The 13,255-nt window shown below is 34.4% G+C and overlaps 1 protein-coding gene across 1 annotated transcript; it reads left to right on the plus strand.

Moving 5' to 3' along the window:
- Positions 1 to 1,392: 1,392 nt before the first annotated feature.
- Positions 1,393 to 6,176, plus strand: LOC135144888 (uncharacterized). Its single transcript, XM_064077016.1, has 10 exons — positions 1,393 to 1,450; positions 4,819 to 4,921; positions 5,000 to 5,069; positions 5,158 to 5,317; positions 5,371 to 5,475; positions 5,528 to 5,591; positions 5,643 to 5,744; positions 5,793 to 5,916; positions 5,968 to 6,033; positions 6,090 to 6,176. The coding sequence occupies exons 1-10, from the start codon at positions 1,393 to 1,395 to the stop codon at positions 6,174 to 6,176; spliced, it is 939 nt and encodes a 312-aa protein (XP_063933086.1).
- Positions 6,177 to 13,255: the final 7,079 nt, after the last annotated feature.

Consider the following 13,255-nt stretch of genomic DNA (forward strand, 5'->3'; position numbering starts at 1 on the left):
TTGAGGTAACGCGAAAGAATTGATCTGTGTTATTAGCGAGGTTTATCTTCCCAGCGATCCATTAAAATTTCTGCCACTTTTTGACGTACTTCCAGGATCGCCCTGATAGAGGTGGAGTAGGCGCAGCTAATTTGCTCAGACAAAACACATTTAACAGTGTCATCTTTGCCAGCCTTGCAAAGCATTGAGGTGGTTGAAATTCCGTTCCCCAGCAAACTAGGGGACATTAGAAAACACTCGAGTGGAAATAGCACACCTTAAACACCAATTAACTCCGACGATTAATCCGACAAGGACGACATAAAGTTTTCGGAAAACTCTTCTAAGAGGAATGGCGAATGGGAAAAAAATTGATAACGACAGTGACCAGGGTTGTAAAAAAAAAGTCTATTTGATCTTATTAAGATTAATTTAGGGGAAATTTTCTATTAATCCCAAGTCCGACGGTGAGCTAAATGCCACTAGAAAAGAAAGTAACTGCAGAGGCCTTAGTGGTACTAAGTTTGGCTTAATGAGTGCAAGTCCAACTTGATCGCAATGGCCACCATAATTGGTATAGTGGTAAACTAACAAAAGTCAAGAGAGAAAGGTTTAAATTACCTTCGATGATGGAGAAGTTGTAAACGGTGTGCGGGATTACGAGGTGCGACCTCTTGTCATGGCCGTGCATGAAGAAGGCGCTTATTCAATCCCCAAAAATGCTCATGAAGTACCGAAAGATTAAAATGGTTCAGGACTAGGAAAGAAGAATTATCTTTAAAAGATAAAAACACTTGGGACTTAGGCCCCATAGAAAAAGTCATGCAGTTCAAAGACGCTTCATGGTCATTTAGGCTTAGAGAAAATGGTTCCTTAAGGCATCTGTTTGCTGTAAAGGTCTCACGCAATTTTATTCATGGAAATAACACGTTGCTCGTGTCCTCTCGTTTCGAGGGAAACCACGAGATTGTTAATTGTTAACGGCGCGCCTCCTCAAGTTGCACCAACGGCTTTGACTTTAACAATGGATAACTCAACACCTCCATCGAGGTTAAAATTATAAACTAAAATACCCGTTGGCTTCATCTAATCAATAGTAGTAATTCGAAGGCTAATGCCTAACCCTTTATAAGGCATTGTACGGCACCAAACAAGGAAGGCATAAGTGGTATGAACTTATAACAAAAAAATTAAAGGTAGGATTTTAGCATTTAGGCCGAAGTCATCTGTCCTTCATATTAACGACTAACACCCCAATATCGCTACCCTATTTTTTACGTAGAGGACCTCCGCATCCTTACAAGCGATGTTAATAAGTCAAGGGGCGTGCTCAACACCGTTTAATTCGAGTATAAAGAAGTCACACCTAATTTCTTAGTGGGTCTTAGTACTACAGAACATGACGAGAAGACAATGTTCGCTCAAGAGGATATGTTTTCTAATATATTTCAGGAAGGACAAAGCGTTATAGGTTTGTCCTCCGTGGAGCCGAATAGCAGATATATTTACAGATGTTTTCTGTGAAAAAAAATTTATAAAATCCGGGACACGGTGGTGGAAACCCCGCTTGCTCTGGGAACGCGGAATCGGGGGTATGTTTTAAGGATTCCTCGATAAGCATTACTAGAGGCTTAAAACTCCATGGGCCTTGTCAGTTCCTAGATTTAACTCATTATCTGTACATATACTAATATTTTTAACGGGTGCGATAAAGATGCATTTAATTTTAGGACACTAATATGAAAGGGACATGGTTTTATGTCAGACTGTTTAAACCAATTAAAATTAATTTTTGGTTAATTAGATCAAACCAATGTTTGCCGACTTGCTTTGACCCGTACAGTGCCTTGTTTGGTAATAGGCATTTGTCCGGGGGATTGTCTTTATGTATTAAATGAAAGCCAATGGGTATTTTACCGTTAAATTTACGTCTAAGTTTTTATTTGTATAGGCATATTTTAAATCAAACAGTAGTTGTTGAAGGTTGTGTTGATGCGCTAGTATGATAAGACGTCTAATAGCTTTCTTGGATATCACTGGGCTTGTAGATTCATAATAATTTAGCCCCAGATATCTGATTTAACCTTTTTAACAAACCGCTTTTTATAAGTCCCATCATCTTTGGTTAAAAAAACCCAAGTAGTACCTTTTAAGTCGTTCCTTTCGTGGTCAAGTATTTTATCATGTCTCCATTAATTCCAAGGATCCAAGCACTTTCCTCATTTCAGGGAACAGGCCTTTATTTTTTAGCACTTCTAAAGTATTACTTAAAAAATAAGGTCCGTTTTGGTATACTGGCATTGCTTTTCGTTTCATCTCTTTATCCCTAATATCGTTAACATTCTTTTCCATCGTCGAAAGTGACACCGGAAAGTCCTTTACACCACTTCGGTTTACTTTAACTTCAAATCCTACTTCTACTCTTTGATTTTCATTATAGCTGTCGTTATTACATTAGCTATAAAACCTTCGCCTCGCTCTTTTCGGTCCTTTTCTTATTGGTTTCTTCAGCGTCGTTACTTATCTCTTCCTTACTAGGTTTCGCCTCATTGGTAGCTTCATTATCATCACCTTCTGTTTTCACTTGTCTTATAAATGTCAGAATCTTCGGCCCAAGTTCTGTTATTTCAATTAATAATTTTTTCTTTGAATACTTACAAATACTTATCCGCCTCTCTAAAGTTTCTGCTGCTATTAATCGTTTAGTGATAAAGCAATAAATGCAGTAAGGATTCCCACACGCACTGATACTAATAGAATTACTTTACTGCCATTACTAGATAGTTGCCTGGCTGAGGGTTATAAAAGGTATACAGTAACTTCAAACATTTTTAACTTGTTTAAGTTTTTACATCCACGCCGTAATATCCTTTACAGGCATGACCTCGTGCTATGGGGTTAGTAGCATGGTACATTGTCTCGACCAAAAATTAAATAACTAGGCCGGTCTCTTAACCTCTAAATGTTGATACAGAATATATTTAAGGATAAACACATCGGATGGGTGTAGTGCGAGGTGTGCTGGGAGCTGTGGAAGCGAGGTCTATGCATCTATCTTTGCATTCGTGTCCAATTCTGTTATATAAATTCTCCACCATTGTTCTTATAAACATTCTCTATATCGTATCGGTTTCTTAAAATGTTTGTCCAAGAATTCTCCCATTTTAGCGTAAGCCTCGGCTTTATGTCCAAAAAAAAAACCCAAACACAACGAGTACGTACGTTTACACACGATAGTGAGGGCCCTTTATGTTATAAGTGAAATAGGGCGAGATCCGTGGATATCCATAACACAGGTGTGGGGAATAAATTTTTTTTTTTAGTTTTCTGAATATTTGCTTCCAAACAGGTATTACATGAAAAGTTATCGCTAACTTAACATAGATTTGAGGACCTTGAAAAGTTGTATGGATTCACGTGACCTAGGATGTTGTGCCAGTCCATCTCAGACTTAGACAGGTCCGTCAATTCTCTTATAACAATGCATACGCCAGCGTTCTCTTTCGGCGATAACCCTTGCTTTAAGGTTTGCTAATATCTTTAAGAATTCCTTGTATTCTGTTAGCAATCATGCTTTTTTCTTGTGGAATAAGATAATACTCCCTGTGTCGTATATTTCTTCCGCGTTAATATGGTTGTTAAAGCATTCGGGTATGATTAAAGCTTTTCCCCCGTTATAGGCGCCTTTTCATAGGAACATTATGCTACCTCTTTAGTGAATTTAAGGGTTCATGTCATTCTCTTGGCCCGAAATATGTGGCAACTTGCTTTAGAATCCAAGAATGCATTATTTAAAGGGTGTATTGGGTAATTATTCTTAGGTTATAGAGAGCCAGCAAGAATAATTCCTGGGGTTTTAAATTATCAAGGACGTTATACACTTGTGACTGTAACCAGAAAAATCAGGATTCTTTAACTTCCTTTACCTCTTGACGTGTTCTAAACTTCCACATATGTGACATACTTTATCCTTAAATAACACAAATTTTTAATAAGGTCAACTTTTTCGTATCTCTTACTAACGTTGATTTAATTTTATACTTCAAAACTTATTTCTTACTCCCCTAACTTCTTCAAGCCAGATAACCTTTTTTAATGCACTTCTGCATTAGCGTATTGCTTTAACCAGGCCACAAGAGTCAGGGCAGTTCAATTATGAAACGAACAACTATATGGACTTAGAAAAACAGTACCCAACAGTACGAGCTTTAAGTCGGTCAAGTTAGACAGGTAATTCAACTTAGAATTCTCTTACCACTATTCAGAAATATTAGAACTTTTGTTATTTATGTTGAATTATTATTAGATTAACGAGCAAAAATGTAAGCTGTCAAAATTAAACATAGATTATGAAATATATTTTTAATAATTATATATTTCTTATTTATCGCCAAAAGTTATAGAGGTTATTAGATTTACCCGGACAAAGCACATATGTTTTCAAAATCATTATTGTACAAAGCAGGTGTTGTCAAAACTAAAATCACCAAAACAGAGCTGGTGCAAAATATAATTAACATCCATGCATTAGTATAAGAGATAAATTAATATAAAAAATTGCCTTGTTTTATGAAAAAATTACAACTGTACTTCATGGTAAGTAAAGTTTACTTAGCAAATATGTAATAAATTGAATAATAACAGATTTTTTTTAACAGGGCAAATATAAAGTTCGTCACTAATCTAACTCCCCTAAAAATTAAAAAAATTTTAAAAGTTAAAACAAACACCTCAAGAGGGAGAAACAATCATAAAAACCAACACCGATATACAACAGTGTCACCTAGATAGTGGTTACATGGTTTTCAAATTTATTTGGTCATTGGAGTCTTAACGCAGTGCACTATGTTGTACTAGCTTCCGGCCTGGTTATAGAGACAAGTTCTACCGTTATTCGCATTCAGTGCGACTTGTTGATGACCGGTGAACCCAGCAGAAAAAAGTTTTCATAATACTCCTCTACCTTCTTGTTCTTTTCCTCCTCTTTAGGTTAATTTTTTTATTTAACTATAATCTATAGCTTGGTGCTTTTTCTCAAAGGAGCGGCACGTTTTTCTGGAGAAGTTGAAAACCGTGATCTTTATATTAGGGTTACGTAGATTTTTTTAGATTTTAAATTTTTTTTTTTATTAATTCACAGTTTTAAATTTTTATACACACTAATAAATTCCTATGTAGTACTTTGAAGAGAGAGGAGTTAAATCAATTGCTTTACCTCCACTTTCCTATTCTGTTGCCTACGAAAATGAATCTTTGCTTTATGAAGCCCTTAACAATGTTAACGCATACTCTGGTTTAATAGTGACAAGTAAAAGAGCTTTGTTATTACTCCAACTGGGTAAATTTAACACAACAAAGAAAGGCTTTCATTCGGTTGCTTATTTTTTCAAGTTATAAAAAAACTAGAAGAGCATCAAGTGAAAAAAATATTAAGTACTCCGCTTTATGTGGTTGGCCCTTCTACAAAGTTAGCTGCGGAGAAGCTATTCTTCATAGGTTGGGCAACCATGGGCCCCTTCTTAGGCGTACCAGTACCTTCTTACTTTAGATTGCCGCGGAGGACACTCACACAATGCTCAAGCACTGGCGGAATATATACTATCTTCCTCCTCGTACGCGCCCCTTTATTTACAACGCTCATTTCTTTCTTACCTTTGCACTAGAGCCACATCTTCACCTTTTTTATATCTCTGTGGCAACAATCACTTGCGAACTGTTTCCGTTAAGTTTGCTTCAAAAGGTTATCTGCTAGAGGAGATTATTAGGTAGTTATTTTTTATTCAACTTTTTAACGGTGTGATCAACTTTTTTAGTTATAAGATAACGGAGAACGAGGGTTTTAAGGAAAAACTAAAGGCTTTATTGGTGCAAGAAGCTATAAGCCATATTGTATTTTTCAGCCCGTCTGCTGTTTCCTTTTCGCTTCCAGTGCTACTGGCATGCTTACTACATAAACTCTATACTCCCATGCTTAGAGCTCTTCACTAGCAATTCATTGGTAAGGGCGTAAGAGTTGGTGCTATTGGAAAGACCACCTCCAGTTCATTAGCTGACGTAAATATTTTTTTTACAAATTTCTAGAAAATTTGAGATTTGTATACTTTTTTTAGGCTAACGTACGCGTTGACTTTGAAGCTCAAGCGCCTCAGCCTACTGCACTCTTTAACTCCATCAAGTCACACCTTTGGCCTGAATAGATTTAATTACAATATTTTTTCGTCACTCTACCTTTATAAAAAATTTTAAATAGTATATTTATCGTATGAGAAGCCGAACTTTATTAAAGCAAATAAAAGAAGTTACCACAAAAATCAAGAGACATAAGTATAGCGTCCCACTTTTAAATTTTTTACTTAAAAGGGGTTATTTAGCAATATTTATAGATTTTTATTTACTGTTGTTCAGCTAAATAGAGAAGTCGGATGATTACACGGACCACGAAAAGACAATAGCTACACAACAAAAAATAACCAGAAATGTGACCTAAGAGCTAAAGCATATTCAGAAAAACTAGACCAAAACTCATTTTTTTAGCACTAGCAAACTACGGCCGGTTTTTAAAAGACCGAAATTCGTTTAAACTGTATCTTCTTTCCAACAAGGTTTAAACACGAAGACTACCAATATACTTCCCAAAAAAATCTGAGAACAGAGAATTATAAGGCCTGTACTTCTGTCATTTGGCTGTGTGGCGCAAACCGCTAGAAACCCGTCCCCGAACGATGGCGGTCACAAATATTAACTCCCATCTACGACCCGGTCAAAATGTTTGTTAAGCTTACTTGCAGGACCATATGCTCTTATAAAAAAGGCGACCTCATCTTCAGTTTTTGCAGCCTACAAAGCTTCTATTAGTGTAAAGTAAAGAGACACAAGCAGTGTCTGTTAAGGAGCGCTGTTAACAAAAGAAGAGCTACGATGATTATTCAATTAAAATTAAAATATGCGCACACAAAGGAATATATTAATTTATATTAATTTATTTATGTCGCTGTATGTATATAATTAAAAACGACTTATACCAAAAAAAACAAACAACAGCTTTTTTATACCAAATAAATGTGATATGCTTTAATTTTTTGGAATCGAGCATTAAAACTAGTGTTATTTAGACTACTATTTAGTAAAACGCATGTAAAAAACTCTTGGCGCGTAGTAGCCAGACTTTATACTTAACATATATTAACTTTTAAATATTTTTCGCAATATATACTTTTTGTAAATCTAAAAAAATGCTTTTAAATTAAATTATTAGGTTTTATCCTAACTTATACTAATCAAGGCATTAAGGCAACCTGTGAGTAAGACAAAATGCATGACGTAAAATATTAACCCTTAAGGTGAATTTTTTTTAACTATTGAGTAAAACAAGTTTCTTAGTAGGAAAGCGGTGAAGCACTTTCAGTTTTTAATTCAATACTTGCTTACTATCAGAGACATCCATTGTGCAGCAAATTCCTTAGTTTTTGACGTGCTCTACTTCTACCTGCTTTAATAGCTGTTATATTTAAGTACGCTTTGTAATCAAACTTAATTTTTATTTCATAAATAATAGCTTATAGAAATGGATGGGATGTATTTATATAAAAACTACCAAGTTTTAGCTTTTATACGATAACGTTTCAATTTAATTACTTACTATAAGATAAGCAACTTAAGTTCCTTAGTTTAAAGGTCTTCTTACTAAAAAAATAATTTCAAATTTTCCAGTAAATCAGCTGAAGTTGTTGGATTTTTACAAATGAATATTTTACTTCATGACATTGATACGCCTACTGCTTCCCCTATCTATTCGGTAGAAGCGCACAAAATTTATTGCAACACGTAGAAAGATTTACGAACATACAGTTTTTAATAAAGCAATAAAAAAGCAATATTTTCGGCGAATATCCATTAGCAAATAGTGTTACATCTAATTTCTATTAAGATAGTCCATTTACAGTACGCAGGGAAGGCCAATCCTTGCGCCTGCGACCACAAGATTTAAAAATTTTTAACACGAAATATAGTTTTGGGCAAAATAACTTAAAATTCTGTCTTATTAACAACAGCAAGACTATTCTAGAACTTTGCAATTTTTTTTTAATAATTCATGCAGATGGTCGGAAAAGTCGAGCGCAGACTGCTTAGTTTTACTAATAACTTGAACTATTAAGCTAGACCACTAGTCGTATCATTTTTATTATTTTATATAACATCCATATATGTGTACTTAGAAAAAAATTAATTTGCAGTTTCTTTACTTTGTGCTCTTATTCTTTTCCCTATTTATAGTTTTGGAGGTTCCACTCTATGAAGCCAAAAGAGTCGAATAGTTAAAGTCAGAAAAAATTATGTTGATATCATTTAACTTTTAATACTTCGTTTAATTATAAAATAAATAAGTTGCAAGAATCAAGTATAGTTATGGTAATTAAGATTACAGCTAACAACGGTAATAAGTAAGAGGGGGCTTCACCAAAATTAAAAAATGATTAAAAAGGGCAAAAACTTTCGTAATTGGTGGATCATGTCAAAGTGTATATTAAACCTGAGAAAAGACAATGAATGACCCCTTAATCTCTTCGTTAACGATAAACGGAAGGAGGCATTAGCCGAGGTGAAAGCCTCTTCTACATAAGGCGTGTTAGCAAGGGAAAGGAGGAAACTGAAAAGATTGACCTTTTCATAGATGGAGTGGAGCTCTTATGGGAAAGAGGCATTAAATAGAAAACTACCCGCTATTGAACTAACACTGGGAAGAGAATTTCTTGAATACAAACTCAATCATGATTAATATATTATATAGTCTGAGGATGAATTTAACAATGAGTTTCCTAATTAGGAACCCCACCAGGACATAAAATGCGTTTAATGAATAGTCTGACTGCCTATTAGCGAACAACAGAGAACTTAGAAATAATGCGTAAAGATGTGTATTAGGTCAAGCTTTGAGGTTTAAGGCATTGATTAAACTCACTGTGGCTTAGCAGGTCACGGGCTAAATCACAGGAAGGGAAACAAGTAAAGTACAAAAACCTTTGAGTGTACTGTTCATGAAAAACGTAAGTATTGTCCATACATATAGAGCCCACGTATTAGACACGACCATTGGTTTTACGGAAACTTCAGCACCAAAGTTCGCTGCAGATGTTACGGATGAGGAAAGGCCAGTCGTATGAAAAAAGCACGCTGACTTAAAGACCAAGATTGTTTTAAAAGAGTAAAAATTGGACACGTCGGAAAATATTACCGCACTAGAGCAAATGATACTTGTACTTAAAAGTGTAACTTGAATGGGGAGAGTTTTTTCCTTTACACCTCCTAGGCAAAGTCTTGATAACAAGTAGCATAGATAGCAGAGTTTGTCATCGATAAAAGTGAAGATAGTGTTATCCACAAATATACTAATGCTAGCTTACTAGAAATCCAGTTTTAATATAAAATTTAGGTGTTTTTTGGTAGCTTACAAACTTTAATAGTATTTTATGCACTTAACTATGCTAATTATGCCTATATACAATCTTTAAGTTAACCATGGTAACCAGTTATAGTAGTGCCACCCTCAAACACTGCCAACTTTTTTTTAAAGTTATACCAACGTAAATGAAACCTCTGGATCATTAAATATAAACTTTTTTCTTATAAAATACTAAACCACGCACATTAGAATGGACAATATGTACTTTAAGCTCAGTTTATCCGGGTAGTTATATACGAAGCGGCTGTAACATAATCTACTATTTTAAGTATTTAAGTAGCTTACTTATAGGAGCTCTCTATTTTCGTGGATCTCACTTTTTCTTAAAAAGTATATCGAGTTATAATAACCTGAAACCGCTCTTCAGAGGCTTAGGCTAACACTTTACTTTTCATCCGCAGTTAAGTAAATTAGATAAAAAATCTACGGTATTTTTTTTTGGTTAGCCGCATTCTTCTCTTTTCTCGGTTAGAATTAATATATTTCTTTTTATTCAAAGTGACTAGCTCCGCTAATAAATTAAAAATTTTTTATTAAATTGCAACCCAGGTAAATTTTTTATTTTAAGTCAGATACGGCTTGTAGACTTTCTTCACAAAAGTTGATAGTAAATACCAGTTATAAATTATAGGCACAACCTTATGGGAAGCTTTTATGTAAAACTGCATTTGGGCATCGTTATGGCATAAACTTTGAAATATATAACGAAATGATAAACCTGGTATTTACATTAAACAAACTTTTAACTTTAGTGTTATTTCTGATTAACTTTCGCTAAGTTCTTTGGCTCAAACTATAGCACCTCTTACCTAACAGCTAGAGAAGAAATAGGCATAATCAATATTATTTATCAAAATTTTTTCGCATAACAACTTTAAAGCTCTTTATTCATCGGACAAGCCCGTAGGCACAATTATTATACACTTCTTTTTTGTTTGCATTTTATTTCATTTTAGGTTTTTCTGTCTCTACTTTAACGAACCATTTACTTTCATAATCATGAGTAGATTTCTTTTAACGTTAATTGGTCTTCATTAGTTTTTTAAGCTTTAGACGTCCTTAGCTAACAATTGTTTTAAAGTTAGCGATCCTATGAGTTCCGTAGTTGGTGGTAAACTTATAACGAGAGTTATTTTTATAGATTAGTTGGTTACAAGGCCAATGTGAAATAACGTAATGCCCTTTCTGTAGTTATATAGATATCTTGCAGAGTCAATAGAATGATCTAATTGTTAATAAAACCTATATTATTTGAAAAGATTACAATTAAATACGAAAAAATTAGCTTTGCACGAGAAAATCCTAATTGTGAAGGAAAACCCTTAAATAGGAAAATTGTTTGATTTCCTGAATTAGAATGTAATATATCTTAAAAAGTCACTTATTAGTTTACTTTGTACAATGAGTTATGTCCCTGAACTTGACGATGATCGGTTTCCAACAATAGCTAGTAGTAAAAAGAGTATATGGTCCCTAGATGACAAGGGGCCGTTACCAGAGCCAAAAGATACTTCCCCTTTAAAAAGACTAGGCGCTGCTCTCTTACATACTTTTAAAAGGGATAAAGCCACAGAGAAAACCGCACAGCTTTTTACAACAGCTCTTTATAGGCTGAGTACAGGTCACCTTACGCATAATATCATTGAAATACATAGTTAATAACTCGCTGGTGTGTTTGTATACCCGAAAATTCATTACCTTAGTTTTTCTTTGGGTTTTTAATAAATAAATTTTTGCCGTCTCTTTTATAATTAACTTTTTCATCATTACAGATTACAAAGTATGTGTAGCTTCAGAATACTCAGATATCAAAATTTATATATCCCCTGAAGAAAAAACTTCTTTGTTTCGCTATAATAATGAAAATAACGAGATAACGCCAGGAGTATGGTTAAGTTTGTATGAAGGTTACGGGGAAGAGTGGATTACCAAATATTTAAGCAAAAAAATGCATCTAGTTTTTAAGGAAAACTTAAAAAAATTACCTTACGATTACTTGGCCTCGTTAGAGTCCACTTTTCACACTGCCAACCAAGCGGTTTTAGATATTCTCAAGAGAAAACATCTGCAGTTCGCTGCGGAGGCGCTATGCTGTTGGCTTCAAGAAGACGTAGTATACGTGGCAAATTGTGGAGGCTCTAAAGCTATTATGATTTCGCCCTCTGCGAATGAGTGGTTGGAATTACATTCTAAGCGACATAGCGTGCATGACTTCACCGAGAAGGAGAGAATTGTCAAGGCTGGTGGGCGTGTATCTAACGGGTTAATTAATGGTTTATGGACCAGTTCCAGATTTTTAGGGAGCTCACAACCAGGCAAGATCACTATGCTTCTAAATTATAACCGCAGCTTACACTTTTTCACCATTATTTTAGGGATTATATGTGCACCTGACCTGGCGCAAAAGACTATATCAAAGGATAACGTTTGCATTATTTTACTGACCTCAAAGGAGATCTCCATACGCTTGTCTACACAAAAACTTGTTAGGCAAATAGCTAGAGCCTATTGTTTAAATGAACAATGTAACGCAAATTTTATTGTTTCACAAATTATGCAACTAGTCGATACTACCAGAGTTAAAAATTTTTACAATGCAGGCGTCATTGTCGCTATTATACGGCCCAAATCTATCGTATTTCTCTAAAATTAATATATATTAAGTTTATTGAAATAAACTTACTTTAAACAATAATTTATATATTTTTTTTAAAAATAATTATAGTTGAACAACCTTTTTAGTCAACCCCCTATTATGTTTCTTTATGGGATTCAATATTTTATAAAGCAGCAGAGTCTTCACTTTTTTTAAGAAATTTAGTCCAATAATGTTTTGCAATAGTGTCCAGCATTAGCAATTTAGAATATTATCCTTTTGGACTTTAACTTGTTATTACTCTATATTATAAATTTTCGACTTTTAATCAGAACGAAAGGAACTGTATTTGCTTTCTGCTACCACCAAGGATCAAGATGATTAATAAAAAGCTAAAAAATTAATTATGGCACTCCTTCAATGGAGTTGAACGTAAGACGATTTAATAAATTTTGCTGTAAACACTAAACAAAGAAGACAATTTTTTATCACAGGACCGAAAAGACAAGAAATTTTTTAGATGTATAATGCAATAAACCACTGTGGTAATAAAACAAAAAGGGGTGCATATATATACTTTCTCGTTTGCATTCCACATAAAATAGCTAATAACAATAAAAAAATTGAGAACTTGTTCACTAATTTAAATGAGTTCTAACTATAAATTATTCTCTTTAAGTGCAAAAGTTCCAGAAGGGCCCTCAACTTTCCCCTTTACAAGCTAAAAAACTTGGACAACAACGCAAGCTACTGACGTAGAAGTCGTAAGACTTGAAATCAACTAAAAGCTATTCTCCAATTATTCAAACAAACAGAATAAATCTTAGTTAAAGCTGCTGTTAGCAATATTCTAATACAAGACATATGGTGGAAACACCACAATTCGAGTTACGAAAAGATTCAAAAGTGCTATTTATAGAATATTTATGCGCATGAAAAATCATGTAAAGGAGAAATGATCCTTTCGTTTCTCGATGCTTTTTTTCGGAGTCCTGTGAGAGCATTTTTATCTTTCACATCTTCGTATTATCACTTCTTAGTAGCGAGGAACGTGCAATGCATCCTTCAATGACTTCGATCAAAGCGAGGTTGGTGCCAGTTATCCTTTAAAGACCGTTTGGTAGCTGTGCAGGTCGGCTACTTAATGGGTAGACTAGGTACATTTCTTACGTGTACCTTAGACTGTCAGTTATATCTTGAGACTTTCGTCATTTGAAGGT

This window comes from Zophobas morio, unplaced genomic scaffold (assembly GCF_036711695.1).
Source record: "Zophobas morio isolate AGI-343-1 ecotype UQ-CSIRO unplaced genomic scaffold, CSIRO_AGI_Zmor_V1 ptg000110l, whole genome shotgun sequence".
Classification (NCBI taxonomy): Eukaryota; Metazoa; Arthropoda; class Insecta; order Coleoptera; family Tenebrionidae; genus Zophobas; species Zophobas morio.